Genomic DNA, 24,713 nt, shown 5'->3' on the forward strand with positions numbered 1-24,713 from the left:
AGAATCAGCCATAGAGCTGATTTGAATAAAAAAAAAAAAAAAAATCCCTTTTTCACTTGGACAGCCACTGGGCCAAAAGATAAGCTAAGTGTTTTCTTAAAGTAGTGTGACTTATGGTTTATGGCTGGTTACTGTATCCAAAGCTGCTGGTGGAGAGTTTGGCCATGGTGTGACATTAGCGATACTGTATATTGAATCAGGACGTGTTGGTATGCAACTAAATAGTCTAATGGACATGGTGCTGCAGTGCTAAACGCATTGCATTGGCCAACTCTTTCACGCAGCGCTCTGGCTGTGTGTGTATACAGGGTACAAACGAAGAAGGCTTTCTTGATGTATTGTTGAGACTGGTAGCTTTTCCCACATTTAGATTTAGAGTTTTTATTTCACTAACCAAATAATGTTGACATATATTAAACGCTGAGCTGCACCCTGCAAGCTGATACACATAAAATACAAATTTGAGTGTTTTTAATCCTGGAGGTAAACAGGTTGAGATATTTACTCTGAGCCGGCCCTCAACTCACATCTGAGAGGACACTCGAGTGCCTGGCCGTGATTACTGGTTCCTGGTCATTCATCAGTTGTGTTTGAGTTATCTTAACGCGTAGATAGAAATTCAAACCAGCTCCTGGGGAAAAAAAAAACAAGTCTTCCACACATTTCTTTAGTCTTCAATTCAACACCTGTACAGCATTTCCTCTGCAAAGGATGCGTTTCTGGTGCCAAAGTTGTATGTGTCTGGTGATCTCTGAGCTTTCTCACTTGAGACCCGTGACACAAATGCGAAGTTTAATTTGTTTGTTTTTTTACAAATTCGTCAGGCACTTATCAGTCACTGTTTCTAATCCTATGAAGTAAAATCTGTGTGTTGATTGAGCACAGCCCACTACTGCCAACAGTTTGTGTTCAACACTGAGAACTTTATTGCCAAACTCTTGTATAACAGGTCCATACAACTACGTGGACTAGTTCCACTTTTATAACTCTTTTGTTGAAGTGACCTTTTATAATCTCTTTGTTATTCCTTCAGTGTAACTCTTCTTATTGGGGATTACTGAGATTCTCTGACTGTACCTCATAATCTCAATTTCGGGCAGACGTAACAGTTGGCAGTAAAGCCCCTTGGAGAGTCTGTGAAGGGTTCAGGACATGACTGGCGTCAAATAGGAGGAACGCATGAATAAAAGCTGTGGATTTGGGTTAATATCATTTCATGTATTGTGTATTCAAAACTAAAGGGAAACGAAAGTGTATCCATTCTCATGACACTCGGCGGTCGTATGGAAACGCTTCTCATGTACAAAACATCACAATTCTGCCAAGTGTTAAATGAAATGCAGAGACTTGTGTTGTCTCTTCGCAAAAATGTGTGACAACATGTTGAAAATCAGACTCTAACTGTGGGAAATGATACTGTATGTACAATCAGGATAGCGATTATAATTACAATGGAAAGAGCATTGTATGTATTTTAAAGCTATTGATACTACTTTGATAAAATGCAAAAACGACTGAACAGGAACTATAGGTATGTAAAGTATACTGTGTATAGAGGAGTTTGCTCCAGGGGAGGGATGGGCATGGGGTTCATTCTGTTCATGGCAAAATTGTTTAAAACAGAATATTGATGATTCTTGTCTGTGATGTAGACAACGTCAATGTTGTTGTTTTTTTTATATAAAAGGCAAAGTGATATGAAAATTGTGTCTTTCATTGACTGCATGCCTGTTGATCTTAAAGGTCCACGTTGATGAGGAGTTGCAACATGTATTCAAGTGAGTCTAGACTGTGGTAAGCCATCACTGGTCTGAGTTTTTAAGGATAAGCCTGTGGACAGAGGGGCACATGTTTTAATCCCAGGCTACTCGCTTTAAACAGATGGTATTTTGGCAGCATTGAAGTTCAGAGGTGAATAACAACAATGTGACTTTGTGGTTTGTTGTATCTTTGTCGTTTGACTAGCATATGTTCCCATAAAATCGCAACCCTACGGGTGAGGAGAAGATTACAAGGGGGGGGGGGGGTTAACTTGCTTTTTCCCATTAGGTCATTGCAATTAATAGTTGAAGTTAAGATTATTTATGAAGGCAATTCTCTCCCCTGTTGTTTGCCCTGATCTAGGATTATAATCATTCATTTGAATCATTTAAAACTAGCCAATATGGATGCTGTGTATATTTGGAATGGCTAAATCATTAGATGTTGTTAAGAGTGAAGTAACTTTACAAATCTGCATTCTTGTTGTTCCTGTTTGAAGTCTGAATTAATCAAAATTAGGGTTGTGTTTGTCTGACTATCACAGAACAAAGAAAAAACAGACACACAATGCTCTAAATGTGTTACTCAATGAGAGAAAGCATTTAAAACTTTTTTAACTGCATGTGAACCTGCAGCACACTCATGGTAGACAATCATGCTGACTATATAGGCTCAACCAAATACTTCACAGAGCAAAGATTGGATTGTTGTAGCAGGAACGTAGAAAAGTGTTTCAGCATGCCTGCTACAAGCGTTTCATTTCAAAAGGAACTAACCAACACACATGACTTACAACACATGACTTAATGTCCTTGGTTGGAGGTTAAAAAAAATCCATTCATTCTCTGGAATGATTTTATAAAATAAAAACATAAAAACAACCAGCAGGGGGTGGTGTATCAGACGTTTACAGAAGAGAACGTGAACCGGAAGCTTTAACGTTCATGTCATAGATCCTAAATAGAGATCTTCACTCAGTGGCTGTGGGGGGAAACAAATCAACTGCAGCATAACAAAATGCAAATGTTATTAAATGTGGGGTGTTTCCGGCAATATTTTCAAATCAAGATTATTCAGCATTATTATTAGTGATATTTAGTGCACAACATAGAGGACAGAACGGAACTAGAGAGTAGAGCGAAGGAGGTTTTGGTGGTGTGGAGTTTTGAGCGGAGTGAGACCTCCCAATGTCGGCTATGAACCCTCATCACTTCGGTCACTGATGGTCGATCCACTCGTGTCCCCTCTGAGTGACCACAGCGGTGCAGCTACATGTGGCAAATAAGATAACACCGAGATAAACTGCCGTGGACGGTTTGTTCCGGTTGCGTGCGTTAGTATGCGGTCACCCGTGGACGATGTTAGCTTCGGTCAGCAGCTCGGTCGGTTACCGTTACTGTGTTTCAACGTTACGTACGGACTCTAACGTTAACGTTATACATGGTAGCGTTACGTACGGACTCTAACGTTAACGTTATACATGGTAGCGTTACGTACGGACTCTAACGTTAACGTTATACATGGTAGCGTTACGTACGGACTCTAACGTTAACGTTATACATGGTAGCGTTACGTACGGACTCTAACGTTAACGTTATACATGGTAGCGTTACGTACGGACTCTAACGTTAACGTTATACATGGTAGCGTTACGTACGGACTCTAACGTTAACGTTATACATGGTAGCGTTACGTACGGACTCTAACGTTAACGTTATACATGGTAGCGTTACGTACGGACTCTAACGTTAACGTTATACATGGTAGCGTTACGTACGGACTCTAACGTTATCCTCGACAGCGACACGTTGATGCCCCGAGTTGTAGGTTAGTTATATTATTAACACTCCTTTTGTCTCGTTTGCTTTTGCACTTAAAAAGTTAATATTCGCCGAATAGAAAACGGTGACTTTCACCCGACTTTCGGCCAATGTTATCTTACTTAACGTGTTGTTAATGGAGGTTATGTCGACACATGCTAAACGTCTGTCTCAAAACAGGCATTTAAAAGATGTTTCAGTTCTGAACAAAGAATAGCAGTCTGTCCCCCCCTGGTGGTAACCTTGTGCTACAAACCCCGCTGAGTATCTGCATTATGTGACCTCGGCAGTGTGCATTTCTGCAGTTGTGTCCCTAAAATAAGTAGAAATGCTGCGTCTGACATTTTTGTTTTGGAGAAGAAACACTGAAATAGTTACAAGTACGTTGCCAACATGAAACGCCCTCAGAGTTGTTGTACTGGGGAGCATTGTAATTTGTCCTTTGAGGACTGTAGTTGTCTAGTTCATGCAAACGTGTCAGTTGTAGTGAAATCACGTCTTCTCTTGCATTTTATTTTACTTGAGTTATTCTGTTTCCATACACAGACACATTATTACTTCACTGTAAATAATTACTCTTGGTGTAAATGAGGGCAGGTTTTATTGCAGTGAACTTTATAACCCAGCTGCTGCCTGTCATGGGTTCTGATCACACACACACACACACATTCACTGTATTAGGAGGTGAAGTGTCATTCATTTTATTATGTTTTACCAGGTAGCTGAGAGAAAGAAGAACCTCTTCTGAGACACCATGGCCCCTCACCCGGCGGTCCAGGCCGTCATCGACCTGTCTGCAGGAGCCATAGGTAACTACCGGGCTTCGTCTCCACAAAATCAGCAAACAAACAATATGTAGTCCCTCAGTGACAGGATCCCCTCTGCTTTTTATTTGCATTACCGAAACGCCTCACCGGCCATGTCTGACGTCGCAGGAGATTTTGATGACGGGTGTGTTTTTCCGGCTCGTTTCTCTCTGTGTTTCCTTTGGCTCTTTAAGCCGCTAAGTGGAGTGCATCCACGCTGTCGAGGCTTAAAATGGGTTAAATGCTGAGGTCAAATTTCAAAGTTTAAAACACTTACAAAAAAAAAAAAAAAAGAAGTATTTTCCTGTAGTTTGTGTAACAGCCTTTGTTGGATCACTTCTGTTGTTGACTGTTATCTCACTGTTTTTCTCCAAGGGGGAGCTGCATGTGTCTTTAGTGGGCAGCCGCTCGACACGGCAAAGGTCAAGATGCAGACCTTTCCTAATCTGTACCGGGGCTTCATCCACTGCGTCTCGTCCACCTACAAACAAGTGGGCCTGCGTGGTCTCTACCAGGGCACCTCGCCGGCGCTGATGGCCAACATCGCCGAGAACTCCGTGCTCTTTATGAGCTACGGCTTCTGCCAGCAGGTCATCCGCTTCACGGCTGGACTGCACAACGAGGCTGTGCTGAGGTAGGGGGGGGGGGGGGGGGGAAGTAAACCAGGCTGCCCTCCTTGTTTCCCTGAGGACACGCGTACGGTCTCTTAACGGCCTTCTGTTTGTCCTTCCCTCTGTGTCAGTGACGTGCAGAAAGCCTGTGCTGGCTCAGTAGCGTCCATATTCTCCTCGCTGGTACTTTGTCCCACTGAGCTCGTCAAGTGCCGGCTGCAAGCCATGTACGAAATGGAGTCAACGGGCAAGATTGCTAAGAGCCAGAAGTAAGTGTGAAGATCCCCTGACATATTAATCTGTCAATAACAGTGTTGTGGTGTGTGTGTGTGTGTGTGTGTGTGTGCGTGCAATGACTGAGTCATACATCCCTCTTCTCTGTCTGAAGCACAGTGTGGTCGGTGGTGAAGTCCATCATGAGGAACGACGGACCACAGGGCTTCTTCCAGGGCCTGACCACCACCATAGCCAGAGAGGTCCCCGGTTACTTCTGCTTCTTCGGTGCCTATGAGTTCTGCCGCACCACCTTTGCAGACCGCATGAAATGTGAAAAAGACGACATAGGTACTGGGACAATGTTCTGACGGGTTTATCACAAAGCACACACTGTTTCACCCCCCCCTCCCTTCAACTCAAACAAAGGCTACGCCAATATTCCACATTCATGCAGGAAGAGATCAATCCGTTCAAGCTGACGCATGTTCTCTGGGTGTTGTTGAAGGGCATTCTGGGAGAAGTTACTCTAATAGATCTAAATGAGGTTGTGTGAGGAAAAGCAGTGCTCAAAAAGTTAATTAGAAAATGTTATCACAGGGCCTCAGTCACAAACAATGCGTACGAACAAATCTGTGCTTAAATCTTGCGTGAACGTTTTTTAAATCCAGGATTCATCCATATTACTTATCTCATCTTCAGACCATGCGTACGCACAAATGAGGAAGTCTGGCCGGCCGTCTTAATGTAAACATAAACTAAATGCATCTCATCTTCATCTTTCGAATGAAGCTAATATTACAGACTACACATAATATTAGTGTAGTCTGATCTTGATCTTGATAGGCATGCACAAAAGAAAAGAAGCTGGCAGCATTCAAATGTGGCTTTAGAATTGGGACGTCAACGTTATGAATGAAGCTGATTAGAATGATTCTGATTCACTAACATACGCACAGTGATGAAAATAAGTAAGAACATTTGGACACAAATATTCCTGAATGTGCTCACAGATTCATGACTTAATGTAGTGGGATTTCCATTTTTAAAATATAGTTCTACTACATTTAGTTACTAATGTTACAGTTGTTGGACTTTATCTTTGAAATACGTCAATTAGGATTTATAACGCATATAAATAAATGTCCTCTTCATTCACATATATTTGCTTTCCCCTGCTACACATCTGATGTACAGTATCATTGAGTCACTGTTTGTGTTGAAGGCGTGGCTCCGATCATGTTCAGCGGTGGTTTCGGGGGGGCGTGCCTGTGGCTCGTAGTCTACCCCTTTGACTGCGTCAAGTCTCGTATCCAGGTCATGTCTATGATGGGCAAACAGGCGGGCTTCTTCAAAACCTTCATGACCATTGCTCGCACTGAAGGTAGGTAGACGGGGAGTTTACTGTTTAGTTCTTTGTTGATGTCGGCTGTTTAGCGTTGTCAATGGGAATGTAATCTTTGCTGTTTCCTTTGTTTAGGCGTGAGGGCACTCTACTCTGGTCTAACCCCCACCATGGTCCGCACATTCCCCGCTAACGGAGCGCTGTTCCTGGGTTATGAGGTCAGCCGCAAGGTCATGATGGAGAAGTTTGACAGCTAAAATATGCACGACACAAATGAAGGAGTACTGAACTGGAACAGAAGTATTGTCGATATAGAACCTCATCAAAACTCCGGGTGAACCTTATTATGTGTGGGACCTGGTGTTTTTTTGCCGCTTCCTGCTTTAGTTTAGCATAACTAAAAACTGCCACACTACATTTCTTTTTAACTTACACTACGTTTAAATCTTTATATTAAATAATTTTTTAGATTTAGATATAGTTTGTTTTTAACTCCCGAAAAATGCTATGCCAACTCACCACATGTATGAGAAAGATATACGTGCAGCACAGTATTAAGCAGCCATTGTTGAAGGAATTGTGAACACTCCAGTTTATCATCATTTCATGTCTACCTCGACAAAGTCGAATCCACACAGAACCACCTCTCTATGCCAGTCATTTCAAATCATTCTTTACTTTCTCTGTGAGCTGGTCGACGGGTAAGAAAAACACTCCATGAGGTTGTCTTTAACGCGCACACTCTTAAAGGGCCAGTGTGTAGCATTTAGGGGGATCCATCAGCAGAAATGGATTATAATATTCATAACCATGTTCTCTTAGAAACTAAGAATTGTTGTGTGTAGGTATTGTAATCTGCAGACACACAGCTAGATGCCACCTACACGCTGTCCCTTTGAAACCTTACTTTAGCTCATTGCGTAAAGGTTTTATTTAGAAACGTGAAGTGGCGTTTAATGATTCATTTAAGTTGCCTACAATGTGTTGTGATGGCCTGTGTTTGCGATTGTGGAATCATTCACGGCTAAGTGTGCGCCTCAGTTTTGGATCATTGAGCAGCTTTACTTTTTGACTGAAGACTTACAGGTTTTATCAGCCTCAATAGAAACAAACACAACCAGCAAAAACTCACTGTTTTTGTATTCATGTTATATTCCACTCCTGTTGTGATGAAGTGGGCACTGTTTTTGGTACCCAGTGTTTGCCTTTTTAAATTACTACACTCTGCCTTTTTTTTGTCGTGTACCCTGGATTGTTCTGTACAGGTCAATGAGAAAATATCAACTGCCTTCTCACACTGCATTCCTCGTGCAGGGTTTTTCCGCTGCTTAGTGGTTGGCTGTTCAGAAATGGTAATTGAGAAATGTAGGTATTTTAAAATGCTAACAATTTGAGATGACACTTAAATGTTTGTATGGATATCTATCCTGGTATTAATAACAGTAGTACAACCTATAATAAAGGTTTCATTGAAGAATAACTTTGTTCTGCACTTTATTTCACTTGGAATCAATTATTTTAACTGAAAAGCACATTAAAGCATAATATCAATGTGTAATGCCAAATATAATGTAACAGAATTGGACGAGCAGCTTATATTTAAAACCAATTTATTTCAAATGAACCATATAAATGGCATGATTTATTTCTAACAACATACCTTAATACATCGCATTCCTTCAGAGCTGTGTGTTTTATTGCAGTGTTAAGCAGAATGAAATGCACACAAAAAAAGTATAAAAATCGACAACGTCAAAAGTAAATATTTCATGCAAATGAAGCAGGAACACTTCTCTCAACCTTCCAGCAGGGAGCGCCAGTCAACCGTCAGGAACTCACAGCGGCTGTAAGTAAAACACACCAAAAAACGTGAGGAGAGATTCTCTGACGTGTCTGATTGTAGATATCCTTCCACCAGACACTGTGTTTTCACTTCTACCTATTCTGTTTAACCCTCTTCTTACCCCTTTCTCCATGCAGGTTCCACACAGGCAGCCAAAGAGCCCGTTGATCATCTGAATGGCACAGAAAACCAGCTGCAGACAGCTTGTGGCCAGCAGAGTAGCAAACAGTCCGATGTTGAACTGCACAATGTCCTTAGGCTCTGTGCACGTACCCCACCACGTGCTGTTGGTCAGGTAACTCGGGTCACTGTGCAAACGAGGAGGTGTGTGAGTGATCAGGACTTTAGAAACTGAAATGTCATCGGGAAAGTTACTCCAGCGTGTCACCTGTCTTTAAAAGGTGTCGTCCAAATCAGAAGTACTTTGCAGAGGGGCCCATTTTGCAAACCGAGCACTGCCACGATTAAACTGTACAGGGCACCGGCCACACCCACTGCAGCGAATGCAATTGATAAGAACATCTGCAGACGTGAAATGATGAGCAAAGGTCAGAAACGTTTATGTTGCACTTTAACACATCATTCGTTCCTCCTGAATTCTTCCCCGTGCTGACCCTCCACCTCACATTTTTGTCCTACTATTGATAAATGGCTGTTTATTAGTTTAAGGAGGAACAGGCTCAACATTTGTTTCAACCCACATTCCTCCCATTTCTTCAGTTTTTTCCCTACATTCTAAACCAAACCAGCTGCAACATGTTTCTCATCAGCCTGGTCGCAGTAGGTCCTATTTCTAAAGCAGGATCACTTTATTTACTGTACTGCGATTGTCATACTGCCCCTATTACACGTGACATCAGACAACGTTATCAGAACGTCTTGACAACCTGAAGAAAAAAGTCAAACAGGAATACATTTCTAATCTTTATGTTATTCAAAAATAGTCACGGTAATGTGTATCGGTAGCATTCAGAGCTCAAGACACATTTCAATAATCTCGCTGCATACATTCTGAACTTTATAATATTATTTACGGATCAAGAAACAGGTGTACTGTTGTGATGGTTTCAGAGTTCATGAAAGCGCAACTTATCTATTTAAAGAGGACCATGGTGTTGTGCAATGGTTGAGTGAGCTTCCTTATTTAGTTATTAAATTGAAGTGCATCTGGCCTTCATTAAACTCTTGACCTTAGCTGAAATGTAACTCAAATACATTTTGGAAGTCTTCTTTTTAATGTGTTTATTAATTGGAATCATGTCCATGTGAGACACGTACTTCCCATCATTTATTTCTACTCCCACTGATTTATAAAGTTTTTAACTCTTCACTGACCCTTTATATAGTTCAAATTCTCTTCAGCTGGAGAAGTGTATGTCTGCATATATAGATAATATAGCACGTTGCTTTATTGTTAATCATTTACCAGCCCTCATCTTTCACTGAGTATCTTAACGAGTAGTTTGGAGTGACTCACCCCACAGCGGTTCCCACAGCACCCCTGTTTTCCTGTCAAGTGGATGTAAAGGGCTGGGAGCAACACCTGTGGCAGGAAACATGATTGAACAGTAGCTAATATTCAGTTACATTTAGTCAACACCTTTAAGCATTTTCACTTAATCTTGATAACTCCCAAGCTTGTAGAATATTTTAATAAACAGGAAGTCGGTGTACCTCTTCAAACAGCGTTAAAATCACTATATGGCAGCTGCACACCAGTTAAAATCCAGTATTTTCTAGTTTTAGCTTCATATTCCTCACATTTTTCTGAGGCTGCACACTTTTTTCGAAAGGAAACTTAAGCAGCGTGTTGTCGAGCGTCACACCACAAAAGACAACTCACCATTAAACCTCCTCCAACGAGTCCCCCCATGTATTTCACCTCCTCAGTAATGTGTCCGTCTTTGGCATACTTGACGTCCCCGCCAGGAAAGAACAGCACAATGTTACAGATGATGGATATGAGCGCTAATGGGTACAGAGCAACCGCAATGCAGCGGGAGCATTTTCCAGTGCACATGTTGTCAGAGTGAAAAACTGACTGCTGTAAAACAACTTGTTGAGTAACTTTGAGCTGGAATCCGTCCTGTATTCAGAGAGAGATTCCACCTGAAACTGACCCAAAGAATGAAATGTATTTGCACTGGGAGCAGAAACCAAATGCAGAGTGTGATGTGAGGGCGTGGGAGGTGTAATGACAAGCAGATAACGTTGGCAAACAGAGCCTGGGATAGGCCGCCCGATATGAATGTGACTCATTCCCTGGTATCTTTAAGACAACGCTTGTTCTGTTGAGATGGGAATGAATTCAGGTGATCTGAGTCACATGAATTACTGATGGTCAAGTCACTATTACATTCTGTTTAGTTTAGCCACCAGGCCTCCAAAATCAGTTTCCTGTGTGTTGCTGTAAGTTATTAATGCTAAGTTTCTACTCGAGTGTCTTGGTGGGAATTGTGAGAGAGCAGAGATTTACTGTGAGACATGTTTCGACTCCGCCTATTGTGTACACTATTCTGGTATTCAGTATTGACTTTGTGACGCCAGGATCACAGCGCAGTTGGACTTTAGACTTGTGGCAGCATGCTCGGTAGAACAAGAACAATGTGTCATTGATCGACCGCAAAACATTGACAAATTACCATATTCTTGAATAGTTGAGCACAAACCGGACAGGCGACATCTTTCAGTTCCTCCACTGAGCCATTGACTGCAGTAAAGTCTGCATTGCACAAGTAAATTGACAGGAAATGTGAATTTTGACACAAAAAAGAGCAGAAGAGCCCATGCATCCCAAACAGTGTTGTCTCCGAGCAACACTCGGGCACGGCAGTGATCCTCGTCAGTGATAAAGGCTGTAAATATTAATTGGAGTTTTCTTCTAACTCAGAAGCAGTGCATGAATACATTGTGTGAAAAAGATTTCCCTTAAGGACTATTTCCTTTCATTCACAAACAAATGGATGAGTATAAGAGGTAAATACTGTAGATAGTGAATTCTGCATTGACCTGTGTGGGGATGAACCCAAGTCATAAAGTCGTAAATGATAATTCCCTTTTATCTTAAAATGTCACTGCAGGAACATAGTAAATGATTAATAATTTAATGAATATCTGATCACACCTGTTTCACTCGCTTTTGTTACTTTCACAGAACCAAATGGAGGCTGGCAAATCTCTGGCTGCAGCATCGTGAGAGAAAGTCACTTTCTCACAGCCAGGGCGTTCTGTAGCAGTAAGCATCCTGCAAGTGTCCCCGATTTAAGGCAGTAAAAGGTAAAACATAAATAATTGAGGATATGATTTCCACAATCGTGGTAAATGGCCTATACTTATACTTGGCCGATAGGATCTCCTGACATTCAATATGTTGTCCTTCTTACCAGGGGACTAACGGCCAGATATCCAGTTTGTACGTCTAACACTCTGGGATAACACTGAAACATTTGATATAAATGTTGGTACATTATTGAGTTACATTTCGTCCTGTTATACCATCAACATTAGATATGATGAAACATGACACAGAACTGTAGCAGTGGATCAGCAGCTTATATTGTTAGCCAATTTATTCAAACTTGACCACGGAATTAGCATGAATTATTCCTAATACCGTGCTCTGTTCACAACACACCTCAATACATTGCAACAGCACGAAGCATCATGAAATGCACATTTTAATTGAGTCCGTTATCAGAGACGGCAACAATTTCAAAGCCAATCTTTTATGCAGATGCAGCCAGGAACACTGCTCCCAGTCCTCCAGCAGGGGGCGCCAGTCGACTCATCAGATGTGATATGATCAAGTCTTCACCATCATGACCTGGAGTTCCTGTGAGGTAAAAAAAAAAATGTAATGAAACTGAAAGGAGGGGAACTGAAGTTTTAACTAAATATGGGACTGAACAACATGGTGAGCTGAAGTGGTACCTCTTTGTTGCAGGCTCCAAACAGGCAGCCAAAGAGGCCGTTGATCATCTGGATGGCGCAGAGCAACACCTGCAGACAGCTTGTCACCAGCAGGGTAAAGAACAATCCAATGTTGAACTGCACCACGTTCTTGGGCTCTGTGCAGTCTGCCCACCAGCTATAGTCGGCCAGGTAGGTGGAGTTACTGTGTAAAAGAAGAGGCTTATTAATAACCACAACTCCATGGTGTTTATGTCATCAGAAAGATACTTCTGTGTGTGTTACCTGTCTTTAAAAGGTGTCGTCCAAATCCCACCATGTTTGCAGAGGGGCCCATTATCCAGACCGAACACTGCCACGATGAAACTGTACAGGCCACCGGCCACCCCCATTGCAGCAAATAGAATAGATAAGAACATCTGCAGAGGGGAAATTACATCAAAGGTCAACAATTATAATGTTTACATATTTTCAGATTGTAATTTAAGCCAGTGGTGTTTTGTATCTCTAAACCCAAAGACTAATACTTTCGCAGAACTTGAACTTACAAATAAATGTTCTTTCTGAAAATGAGAAAAGGAGAAATAAACTGTGCTGTGGTTGTTATCATACCTATCTTAAGAGGACATGTTGTGCAACGGTGATGCAGCAAATTCTTTTTTTTTTTTCATTCTCAGCTTGACTGGCTTCCGTCAAACACTTAAATCTACAGTAGATGAGTGTGACAGTTCTTCTTGAGCTTAGAAACAAGAGTTTGATCAAATAACACACTAACTCACGGTGTTGCTTTTTCTTTGATCTTTTACCGAGCACCTGAAATGTCTGACTTGAAAAGTCTCACCTCACAGCGATTTCCACTCCCTTGTTGTGAAGTCAAGTTGAGGTAAATTGCTGGTATCAACACCTGTGGTGGTACACATTAGTTGACAGGGAATTAGATGCAGCATCGGTAAAACATGGTAAAAATAGCTAATAGGTGTGTTTAAACAATTCAGCACTCAGACCGCCGTCTTCAGTCAGTCTGGTTTTTGAGGAATTCCTTTTCAAACTGTGCCAAACTTGTCATTGAAAGACTTTGCCTCAGTCATGAGTGTGCCTCCTGACCACGTCATACAATATGTGGTGCCACTAATGAACAGTGCAATTGATTTTAAATGTTATTAGATTAAGAGAATCACAGATCTTGAAGCACACAAATAGGACACGGAACGGGTGAGATGACCACTGCAGAACCAATAAAAAAAAACAAAATATAATATATAAAGCAGTTAAGTTGCACATGTCAGAAACAAGTTTATCGCAGCTTTTAGACCACAGTCACACCTTTCAGTGACGGACTACTCACCATTAAACCTCCTCCAACGAGTCCCCCCATGTATTGCACCTCCTGAGTAATTTGTCCGTGTTTGGCATACTTGACGTCCCAGCCAGGAAAGAACAGCACAATGTTACAGATGATGGATATGAGCACCAGTGGGTACAGAGTAACGCCAATGCAACGGGAACATCCTCCTGAGCACATGTTGTCAGAGTGAAAACTGCCGTACAACTACTTGTTCATTAGGTCTTTGCTCAGATCCTTCCTGTTTTCAGAGAAGAGAAGTCCCACAAATGACGGTGAATTGCTGTTACATGTACTTAGTGACTTGTTTTTCGTGTACATTATAGTTGTTGGAGTAATTTTAGTCCAACAAGCTTTGTACTCTAACTTGAGTAGGGAGGGAAATCAATACTAAATATACCTCATTTCACTTTTCTTTTGTCTAAATGTATAGTTTAACACACCGAACTGTTCTGAATTCATGCATTACACTGAAAGACAATCAAGGACTTCAATAACTTTTAAACATTTTATTTAAGTTGTCTCAATAATCGGCAAACAAGGGATAAAAGCTCATGAAAACATTGAAATGTTCTATTATTTATGTAAAACCTACAGTAAAACTTACTACTTGGCCTTCCTTTTTAGATAATTCCTAATTTTTTTGAGATGTCTAACTGAGACATCTCAATTTACATTTATTTATTTATTATCTGATCACAACTGGTTTTATTATCGTATTATTCGTAACTATCATTGACATGTGAACTTAATTAAGCACGTATGCATGAGTGTATGTATGATCTATATGTTCTATGCTTGCATGTGGATTGTGATGCTGGTAAGTGTATTACTGTATGTATTTTTGTTGTTGTTTAGTGTCTCTTTGTAGTTGTTATCCATCTCTCATATTGCATCTCTTCGTAGTCATTTTATGTTTCTTTCCGGTCATTTTGAGTCTCTTCCTGGTTGGTACGTGTCTCCTTGAGTGACATTTTGGACCCCCGGGCCTGTGCACGTTTTCAGTAATCCATCCATAGGTAGATGTCATTTAAATATTTTTTAACGTGGTGATTGAACTTTCTTGTGGGGAAGAAAATCCTTAGAGACACAAATAACTAGCCTATTCAAAGCAGAGTATTTTCATAAAACCTGTCTGGAGAGTGTTTGATACATACCAATGTATCAATGTAGTATTTTGTTTAGGGAAACATATTTTTCCAACAAAGAATAGGAGGCTAGGTGGACCTCCGGACTACATGTATCGTGGGTCGGCCCTCAGAGGTCCTGGCTTTGCGTCCTCGTTTGGCCTCCGCTGTAAATATTGGGGAACCTTTGAACCCCTCCCCCTGATACTGAAGAGTAACGCAGCTCACTCCGGGCTACAGCTGACCCACCATGGCCACGTCTACCGCCAAAGACTTCCTGGTTACCTATTTAATGCCAGAAAAATGCTATGAGAGGATTTTCGTCAACTTTCACATGAACGGTGAGGCCCGTGGTGGTGATATTTATTTACTTTAAGTAAGCGCGTGAAACGGAAAAAAATAATTCCAGATGTGCGGGACGTGGGGGCGCGTGCGTGTCTCCCATAGACTGTGTATTTATCCTCTCTTAGTTACAGTTCAACGATGTAAAGTTTTTGTTTTTCTAACCTAAAACTGTGATATGCTCTTTGTTTGAGTTACTATTTCCGTCACTCTTTTACAAATTCCAGCCACACGTCTCTTATCCAGCAGTGAACATAATATCTGATTGTTTGAATGTTTTTCTTTTATGTCGCAGTGCCTTGCCTAAAGTTTATAATGAACAGAATTGTCGGGTTTTGGATCTTACTGGACGCTCTTCTGGGTAAGAAACTTAACCTTAAATCTGATGTAATCACGTGACAGCAGCAGCAGGCCATCACCAACAAACAACTAAAACAAAGGTGTCTCTTCTCCCCCATAATGATTGATCATTATTGATTGGATCTCTGTACTAGTGTATTGTTTGATCATAATGATCAGTGCTCTGGTAAACTGATACTGCTGTCCCAGTGTAGGTAACCATGACACATGATGATATCACAAAACACCTGCATCTACATCTGTGTCCATAATAATAGCAGTGTGTTTAAAAAAGTGAGTAAAGCCCAAAATCCTCATAATAGCTGTTATTCCGATACATGCCAATGCATTGGGAGCACTGCACATTTGATTCCAAATCAAAATCAAAAATTTCTCAAATTTGTTATTATGCATTTGTCTTTACAAACACATTTACTGTATAAACTGAAAAAAATGCTTGAAGATTTAGCTTTCCTGTGAATCACTGAACTAATATTTAGTTGTACAACCACTGTTTCTGAGAACTGCTTCACATCTGTGTTGCATGGAGTCGACCAACTTCTGGCACCTGTGAACAAGTATTCCAGCCCAGGACGATTGGACTACATTCCACAATTCCTCTGCATTTCTTGGTTTGGAATAAAAGCTATTATACGGATTTTGGGCTTTACTCACTTTTTTTAAACACACTATTATTTTTGGACACAACTGTACATGTCATCTGTGCAAAAGTGCAGACATTTCCACAGTACAATGAAGTAGCCAATGCTACTTTATATGGATAGTAAGAGGTTTTGTGTCCATCATTGCAATGTTGCACTCATTGTTTACATATTGATTGCTAATCTGGACACAACCACCAAACCCACTAACTAACTCTATGTTAGTTGTCTTCACTCCTCCTTGTCTGCCGTCTCCCTGCAGCACAGCTACCACAGCTGTTCAAGATACTGTGGCGAAGAAGTGCAGAGGGCCTGAGTCTGACCTCCGTGCTCCTGCAGCTGTATGCCTTCTCGTGTCCTGTTGTGTACGCCGTGGCCAACAACTACCCACTCTTGTATGTATTTAAGGACATTCAATTATTCTCAACCTGTGGTCAACAATTCACTGGCAGATCGGAGTCACATGTTTTATTTCATAATCATGTTGCACCATGCTGAACTCTAGACACCCCGGTGTCCTCAAATCGCAGGAGTTCATCTGTTTGAGTGATGCTGGAAACTAAACCAATGTCATTAGCGCGTTCAGGCTTAAAGCCACATTTTACCAGTGGTTTTCTCAGTTTGCTCTTGATTTATGAATGTGCACTGGTGACATCCATTTAAAAACTGTTGGTTAACATAGTCTCCAAGGAATTGTGGTTCTCTGAGTATTTTTCCGTTTTGCGTCTGGCAGCATGTACCTGTTATCATAGATGTGTGCTTTCCATGTGTTTTACATAAACTGCTCTACAGCGCCTGGGCTGAAAGGCTCTTCACCTTGGCCCAGACAGCAGCGATAGTCTTCCTCATCCTGCATTATCGGGGTGATACCCTCACAGGTTAGCACACATACCTGCACATGCACATTTTTTTTTCAAATTCACATACCAAATAATGTATACACTTTTAGGATAACTCTGGCATTATTCTATATTTTTCTTATTGTCAACAAATCCCATAGAAGGACCAAAACCCAAGTCTCTACCCTCTTCCTGTCTGTGGCTCTCAGTGTAAATCCTTGAAAACAGTTAAAATGCACCACTTACAAGTGACCACATCGTTTCTGGTTGCCCATGTTTTCACCAAACCTCGTCACTCACAATCTTCTTGTTTCATTTTTGGTTCCGTGTTCTACTAGAGCGCCACCTTGTGGTGTTACCTCTCCACTCATACACTTCCCACAGAGACTTTTTGGTAGAAAAACAATTACACTTTTTACTAATTTTCATAGGTTGAGATGATAGTTTAAAAAGTGAATGTTTAAGTTTTGTCCAATCACTATTGATTCCGTAAGTGAACATTCTTGGTAAAACGTTCTGTGTTCCTTATGCGCTGCATTTTTGTTGTTGTGCATGAAGTTCCTCATTCAATCCTGTTTTACGCTTGTTTGGCAGGGATGCTGCTCCTCTTGGCTTACGGGGGTGCAATGTTCCTTCTGGGCTCCTACGCGGCTGCAGCAGTTGTCTCAGTGATGCAGGCCTCCAGTTTGGCAGCTTTAATTGCAAGCAAGGTAGCAACTCAATGGCTTATCCTGTCAGTGCAATTTCTGAGCTGTCCTGATCTGTGAACTGTGAAGTGATCGTGCACAGTGCAAATCTATCAGGAGAGTGAATTTGTTTGCCGGATTTGTTGTTTCCAGGTTCTCCAAGCTAGAACCAACCACTGTAACGGCCACACGGGCCAGCTGTCGACTCTGTCTGTGTTAGTGTCGTGGGCTGGATCTCTGGGTGTTCTCTTTGCGTCTCTACAGGTATGCAATCAGGATTAACTCACAAACACAAACAGAGCTGCACGACCGCACATTTTACACCACTTCAATCTGTCATCGTTGTCTTTACTAACTAAGTCGACCTTTGTCTTGTAGGAGACCGGAAGCTTGTTCACCACTTTGTCCCAGACACTGTCAGCCGGTCTCAGCTGTGTCCTCCTGGTCCAGGTCCTCTGCTACAGGAGCAGCACCACCACCACTAAAACGAAGAGTGAGTAGAGGTGGTGGACGGTGACATATGAACACTTACATAATATGCAAATCCTTCCCGTCATTCAAGAAATGTTTTGACTCTTCGCCAGATGTTGGCTCATCAGTGAGTCAAATACAGCGCAGACGCATCCGGAAATGTTTACGGCGTCTTTTTGTACAAAAATGCCTGTGTGCTGTACTCAGATCTACTTTAAAGCATGTCCTGTGTTTGTGTAAACGAGAACTCTTGTTGTCCTGCTATTTAATCGTTCTATACATTTCACATTTTATTTCTGCATTTAGTGTCTCATTATCGTTAGATATTTAAAAAATCCTTTGTCGCTCTCTAGTGGTGTAAATAAGAATGACTTCTCGGCTCAGATCTGAGAGATTGAACGCCATCAACCTTGAAGTGTCAATGAGAGCAATTAGGGGAAAGCTCCACGAGAGGGTGCTGTGGTAGCTCTAGTAAATCATGTCAAAGACGATGATTAAAACAATCGTTTCACCTACATATGGGACTTTGAATATACTGAAACCTGTTGATGTTTTTAGATATCTAAGCAGCACTGATTTTGTATTTAAGAATCCTTTCATAAATGCCTCTGGATTGGCCACTGAGCTTCAAGCAATGCCAGCCACCGGGAACAAAATCTTCGGTGTTGCTCAGTAACACTCCAGACGTTTCACTGAGGTGAGCTGGCAGCCAGTTACACATTAACCTTGCTTGCTTTGGCAGTTACCTTTTTGTTTCCATTCAACTCAACACAAAAATACTGGTGTCGTGTGTCACCAGCTATAATAAACTATTTCTTTATGCGTTTTTATAGTGTCTCACTTGCATACCTGATGAACTGTACACTGAACTCAATTTAACGATACTGTGAATAAAATGAAAGAATTTCAACTTTAAGCCACAACTTCCCTAACATACCATTAAAATAGTGGAAGGCAATAGTACTATGTGTGCAGTATAATATGATTTGAACATGTGAATTCCTCTACTCTCATATTAAGTTCAGTCCTTATGAAACAGGGTAAAACCACAATGTCGGTCAATAAAAAGTCTACTAGTTCATTTGCACTTCAAGTTTATTGCACAGAAACTGTCAGCCCGTAACAGGAAGTTCATTCTGTAACACATTCATGAAACATAGCCGAGCGGCTGCGTGTAACATTCACAAGTCCTCAGAAACTTTGCATTGGAGCAATCTGCAAATGAATTGAGCAATTTCCAAACAAAAGTATCAAAACTACATTTAGCATTTTGCTTGTCTTTGACATTATCAGCAGTCCCTCCCCAACCTGTCTTTATTTGAGACTTTTTACTTCCTTTTATTAATTTATATAAACTAACCGCTAACTATTCCATTTGTAGTCATTGTAGATCACTTAACAGGCTTCCATTCACACTAATTACTTGAACAAGAATGGTGTCATCATAATGGCATGCGGCTACGTATCCATGTTAAGAATCGGGTGTAGTTGTTCATGTTAAGTAAATGAAATCTGATTGAGGGGGTCCTTCTAGACAATAAATATTCACACAGTCTGGTTTCTAATCTGGTTTTGATCTTAAGGAGTTTGATTGGTATTGTTATGAAACACGACAAATTGTGTATGGCTTGATGTGAACTAAACAAGTTTGTTTAACAGAAATTATTAACATTATTAAACAGATAACAGGTAAGCTAACCTCCAGCAACATAAAATAAATGTATTGGTAATAAAATCGTAATATATTTGACAATTTTCAACATACCTGTGTTATGTCAATATGTAACTAATCTCCTAAAGGGGCTCAATGACGCGGTGAATCGGTGCTCGGTTAGTTAGCGTAATCTATTCATTGTTTGGGTTTCATCGTGTTTTTTCTATCGCACTCGTCTAATTATTAATTTAGAAAAGCATAAGCGATGCAAATTAGCTCAGCCTATAGGCAAATGCTATATGAAATTAATCTTTTCAGTAACAATGGTACTGATGCATCTAAATATAAGCGCGCATTAAGCATCAAGCAATGCCGACGGTTAAGATGCACTGGACTCTGTTTGTACGTGCAGGTACGCTGGTCTCTGGTTAAACTAAAATCTAAAAATCTAAAAACTAAAAATGTTGCCACAATCCATACATTTTCCCAAACTGTGGGACACATTTGACGCTTTCTCCAGAGGGTACAGACTTAAGTCCGGTGTCGATTATTTATATATTTTGGAAAAGCATAACTGAGGAGTTATAAAAGAGCCATGGTGTTTGGCATACAGTATTGTGGTTTCCTTTACGTTCCTATGCAGGTTATCATCATATCTGTGCACATATGAGGCTTTGACATTTTCACCTTCTTCCTGACACTTTTGAATGTACTCATGTGTTTTCTTTTTGGAGTGTAAAATGCGACCGTTGCTCTTTCTCCCTCCCATCAAGAAAGACGGCCATCTCCTGGTTTTCCTTTAACCTCATAATGGTATCCTCATTAAATGAGGACTCATTTAGCCTACGCACTCAAGAGCTTTAATGAGTTACCCATTTTTCCGGGTGTTATCTGAACTGCTGGTACAGTTTGCGCAGTTCATCCCAGAAGAACAAAGACAGAATGGTGTGTGGGCCGAGCCGGAAATAAGAGGCTCCCAAGCCTTTGTAGAGTCCCATCAAGCCTTCTTTCCTCAGCGCCTTAGAAAAGCAGTCAGCGAATCCTTTATAAAGCTGCCCCTAAAAGATGAGAAAATGAAAGTCAGTCTGGATTTGATTCTCTGAATTTTAAAGCCGGATGTGATGAGTGTTTGAGCTCTCCTTTGTTATCACTTCTTACGAGTTATAATCGTTAAGGGTAACCCACTGGTTTAACAGTGTCAGGCTCACCATAGACTGTTTAAAAAAAAAAAAAAACGTTCTATTTGAATTCTTCCTTCACATTAACCACAACGCAATTTGACAGATAATAATTTGGTCAGAGTTTCCGGCTGTGTCGTAAAGTGGCTAAGATGTTTTGTGGCACACACACACACACACACACCATTAGGTGTATCTATATTTTACCAACAATGTGTTGGATTGTACAGTCCAATAAATGACTTAGGCTATTTTATTGGGATCAGGTCTCTCTACGTCAGACGGTTTGTTACATTGAACCATCTGAGGAGCCGTCATTGGAAACGGTTTGGAAAAGAAGAGCAGGCGCTTTAAAAAGACACTTGACAGGTGATTGGATGAACCATCTGTCAATCAAACTCCTACCGAAGCCGGTCGGGAAAACACCTTTTCCATGGAGAAAAGCCTTCAGTGCTGGTTTTGGCTCTTCTTTCAAAGAAGAAATAGTCTCCAAATCTGATATAACTGATTCTACTGCAGCATCTACATTAAGCTCTTAGGGAACACGCCTCTCTGTGTCATCTCGCACACGCCTCGCCCGTTGCTCCCAGTAGCTCCTCACACGACGCTGATTGGTCCGTGCTCTGGCTTACCGGAGACACTCGAAGCCTGACTAGATGGATTTTTGTGTGACAAGAGACATTGCGAGAATGGAGCTGCCATGCAAGGTAAACGCTGAATTGCTATTGCAGGGGAAAAAAATGTCAACGTTACATACGTAGTGTTAAAAAAAAAAAAGGGGTTTGATGACCAAAAACCGAAAGAAGTGTAACTTTTAATACATCAGTCTCTCTCCTGCACCTTGCCCAAGTGATCCACGGGCTGGTTGTAGAGCCGTGTGCTCACTACATCAAAAGGTGTCATCGCCATCACCACCACCACACTGCTGATCATGCCGGCACTTAGGGGCACCAACCAGCTGTCCTTTGGGAACACCTTGGGAAGAAGAAAATAACATAAGGATAAGGATAGAAGACCATAAGGATAGAAGAACATAAGGATAGAAGACCATAAGGATAGAAGACCATAAGGATATGAGAGGCTCTAGTCGCAGTATGCTAGTAGTGAGACTAGACAGGATATAGCAGCAGTGCAGTGATTCTAGACCAGTATCATCATCAAGATCTTATTTTAACTGGTCATGATCTCTTATATGCAATAAAACAGAAGGATGATTATTATGAGTGACTATGTTACACACACACACACACACACACTCCCTAGTAGTTCCAGTCAAAGCTGTTTTTTGTGCAAACCTGATGTACACAAAAGTATACAAAAAATACTTTATTACGCAAAGAAGAGGACATTTGTGTGACGCTTTTATAAAGATGGTAATACATCAATTAACAACAATAAACATAAAACAAAGCAGCACATAACAATCTTTAGCTCTTTGAAGGCCTTTTACTCGCACCGTCACTCACCCACCAGCCAATTAAAACAGCTAAAGTAGTACATGACGACTTTGAACCAGAATGTCAGGATTCTTTTCTGAACTTTTTTGCAGACCTGTCAATTGAATGCAGTTCACTGATATGTGTTTATAGTTCTGGCTTTAAGTATGAAAGATCAATTTTTTTTTATACTAGAACCGGGTCAGCAGTAATTTGCAACCGTTAAACCGGTGCACTAGTTGTGTAAGCTCCACGTTTTCAGACAGGGGGCCCAATGAAAGGTGTCGAATTTCTATTCCAGAAGAGTGCAATGCTTTGTCAGCGCCACAATGACTGGTTTTATAATCTGTACACAGCAACTGACTACAAATGACCTCTTCTCAAGCCTGCAATTAATGATTATTTTCATGATAAAACGAGCAAATGTCGTCCAGTGTTAAGTTTCGGCCCCTCGGCTAATCACAGCAGCTCTCTGCGAGTTATGCAAGACCCCCAAAACAGACATGTTTATTATCTAACAGTGCGGTCATAAGAAAGACGTGCACATGCGGTGGAAGACTGGGGAGACGGCATTCCTCCAGTCAGCCTGTTTCCACTCATCACCACTGAATTTAGATGACTTTCATTAAACCTCGGCGAGTCCTCCTAGGGAGCAGTGAAATATTCTGACCTGCAGGTCAACCACCAGCTCCTTGGAGGAGGAGAAGGTGGAGAGTTGTGCAGCTGACCCCACGCTGACCCTTGGCACAGCAGCACTAGAGCCCCTCCACAGTCCCAGAATGCCATGCTGCTTGTAGATGGCTGACAGAGCGAGGATCATCCCCTGGCAAGGAGGAGGAAAACACAGAAACAGTTTATGCCTGCCACTCGTGTTTAATACCGTCTCAGGGGTTATTTTGTTACCTGGTGCTTGTGCTGATGTCCAACTGCAATAGAGCAGGTCGACTGACTCTGCAGATGAGTCTTAACCTGTCAATCAATGGAGACGATTTGTGTTTACTTTTCCTCCAAAAGTTACAAGTGACAGCTCACCTTGAAATGTCACGGGCCGATAAACCTTAAAGGAACAGTACAAAGAAAGTCAAGCCTACTCCGGCTACAGTGAACCCAGCTACTGACCAGGTATACGGGACTTCCAATCACGGCTCCCACCACTCCAGCCACAGCCCCCGCTAACGTGGTTTTGGCCGCGCTGACCCTCCCGTTAGTGTGGATGTATCCGGAGGACTCAATGACGGCGTACGAGCCCAGCCTGATTCCATTCATAAAAAACTGATAAACAAGCCCGGGCATCAGTCCTTTCTGCAAACCGGCCAGTCCGTCCACTTTGCCGATCGTGTAAAACGCGTGGAAGACGTTGCGGTAGTAGACTTGGTACGAGCCGCGGCTCTTGAGCTCTCCCTGGAGCTGCATGCGCGTTTTGACGACTTCCAGCGGGTTGGTGAACAGACAGGCTCCGCACGCCGCCGCTCCGCTCAGCACGAAGTCCATCGCGACTGTCCGCCGGAGATCAGAGGCCCGGCTACCAGTCTGACCCGTCCGTCATGGCAGAGGAGCTGTACACGATGTACACACACTTCTTACGCGACCCGCTGAGATGGATCTGCGCGCAAACATTGGAGCACTTCAGGAGCTCCTCGTAAACTCGTAATTCCGGAATAAATTGGCAGAAATAGTTGTTACTACAGACTTAAGAGTCAGTCAATTTATTTTCATGTGTATTCATTTTAATTTGTAATTGTATTCTATGTCCAAAAATGTTCCTATTTTCCTATTCGTTTATTTTGATTAATATTTAATGTTTGTCTTGTGATTTACGGACTGAAATAGCTTACATTTATTTTATTTATCAGCCTTTGCAGAAACAAACTAATCTAATTGAAGTCATATTTTGATATTTTTGCTGAAATAACACTATACAGAAACACCCACTGCAAGATCCTAAAGTGTGATATGCTAAGTGAATTCGGATAAAATGTTTTGTTTTATAAAAAATACATTCCCATGAATAATGCATGTCAGATAAAAGTAACAAAGTATATAGTTATAATCATGTACACGGTGTACTGTAAGGATAATGGAGATATTAGTATTGGATGTACACTCGACCGGTTCCCTAAACGTCTCATCTTAAAGACTGGTACCCCAGCGTATGTACGTGGGTGTGACGCTCGTCTTCTCAGCCAATGACAAGCCCCACAGTGCTGAGTGCTGGGTGGCTGACTGGATAAGCATGTTAGGTATGCTACAAATAATGGGCGGTCAAATTGCCAGATGTCTTTCCATTTCTTTATTTAAGAAAACATAGATACAGAAAGAGTCTGTACAC

At 41.4% G+C, this 24,713-nt stretch overlaps 5 protein-coding genes across 7 annotated transcripts; 2 read left to right on the forward strand and 3 right to left on the reverse strand.

The window, feature by feature from the left end:
* Positions 1-2,745: 2,745 nt before the first annotated feature.
* slc25a15b (solute carrier family 25 member 15b) lies at positions 2,746-8,036 on the forward strand. 3 transcript variants are annotated; one of them, XM_076101859.1, is made up of 8 exons: positions 2,746-3,588; positions 4,300-4,390; positions 4,517-4,532; positions 4,763-5,021; positions 5,130-5,267; positions 5,387-5,562; positions 6,437-6,595; positions 6,692-8,036. In XM_076101859.1, the coding sequence occupies exons 3-8, from the start codon at positions 4,526-4,528 to the stop codon at positions 6,811-6,813; spliced, it is 861 nt and encodes a 286-aa protein (XP_075957974.1). In that variant the 5' UTR covers positions 2,746-3,588; positions 4,300-4,390; positions 4,517-4,525; the 3' UTR covers positions 6,814-8,036. The 3 variants fall into 3 exon arrangements, with proteins under 3 accessions (XP_075957974.1, XP_075957973.1, XP_075957972.1); XM_076101858.1 differs by lacking the exon at positions 4,517-4,532 and having other exon boundaries at positions 2,746-3,584; XM_076101857.1 differs by lacking the exon at positions 4,517-4,532 and having other exon boundaries at positions 2,747-3,588.
* A 355-nt stretch (positions 8,037-8,391) lies between these two features.
* On the reverse strand, positions 8,392-10,419 carry tm4sf21a (transmembrane 4 L six family member 21a). The gene is made up of 5 exons (XM_076101404.1): positions 10,243-10,419; positions 9,877-9,942; positions 8,788-8,921; positions 8,521-8,707; positions 8,392-8,400 (listed from the first exon to the last, which is right to left on the reverse strand). The coding sequence occupies exons 1-5, from the start codon at positions 10,417-10,419 to the stop codon at positions 8,392-8,394; spliced, it is 573 nt and encodes a 190-aa protein (XP_075957519.1).
* A 1,526-nt stretch (positions 10,420-11,945) lies between these two features.
* LOC142960617 (transmembrane 4 L6 family member 4-like) lies at positions 11,946-13,830 on the reverse strand. The gene is made up of 5 exons (XM_076102543.1): positions 13,654-13,830; positions 13,150-13,212; positions 12,594-12,727; positions 12,330-12,513; positions 11,946-12,231 (listed from the first exon to the last, which is right to left on the reverse strand). Exons 1-5 carry the CDS (start codon positions 13,828-13,830, stop codon positions 12,202-12,204), a joined length of 588 nt encoding a protein of 195 aa, XP_075958658.1. The 3' UTR covers positions 11,946-12,201.
* On the forward strand, positions 12,852-18,944 carry LOC142960616 (mannose-P-dolichol utilization defect 1 protein-like). The gene is made up of 7 exons (XM_076102540.1): positions 12,852-15,118; positions 15,415-15,480; positions 16,383-16,515; positions 16,913-16,998; positions 17,554-17,669; positions 17,799-17,909; positions 18,024-18,944. Exons 1-7 carry the CDS (start codon positions 15,028-15,030, stop codon positions 18,144-18,146), a joined length of 726 nt encoding a protein of 241 aa, XP_075958655.1. The 5' UTR covers positions 12,852-15,027; the 3' UTR covers positions 18,147-18,944.
* A 255-nt stretch (positions 18,945-19,199) lies between these two features.
* slc25a35 (solute carrier family 25 member 35) lies at positions 19,200-23,943 on the reverse strand. The gene is made up of 5 exons (XM_076102539.1): positions 23,504-23,943; positions 23,288-23,353; positions 23,055-23,207; positions 21,789-21,923; positions 19,200-20,828 (listed from the first exon to the last, which is right to left on the reverse strand). Exons 1-5 carry the CDS (start codon positions 23,873-23,875, stop codon positions 20,658-20,660), a joined length of 897 nt encoding a protein of 298 aa, XP_075958654.1. The 5' UTR covers positions 23,876-23,943; the 3' UTR covers positions 19,200-20,657.
* Positions 23,944-24,713: the final 770 nt, after the last annotated feature.

This window comes from Anarhichas minor, unplaced genomic scaffold (genome assembly GCF_050575085.1).
Source record: "Anarhichas minor isolate MPS153535 unplaced genomic scaffold, ASM5057508v1 ptg000027l, whole genome shotgun sequence".
Classification (NCBI taxonomy): Eukaryota; Metazoa; Chordata; class Actinopteri; order Perciformes; family Anarhichadidae; genus Anarhichas; species Anarhichas minor.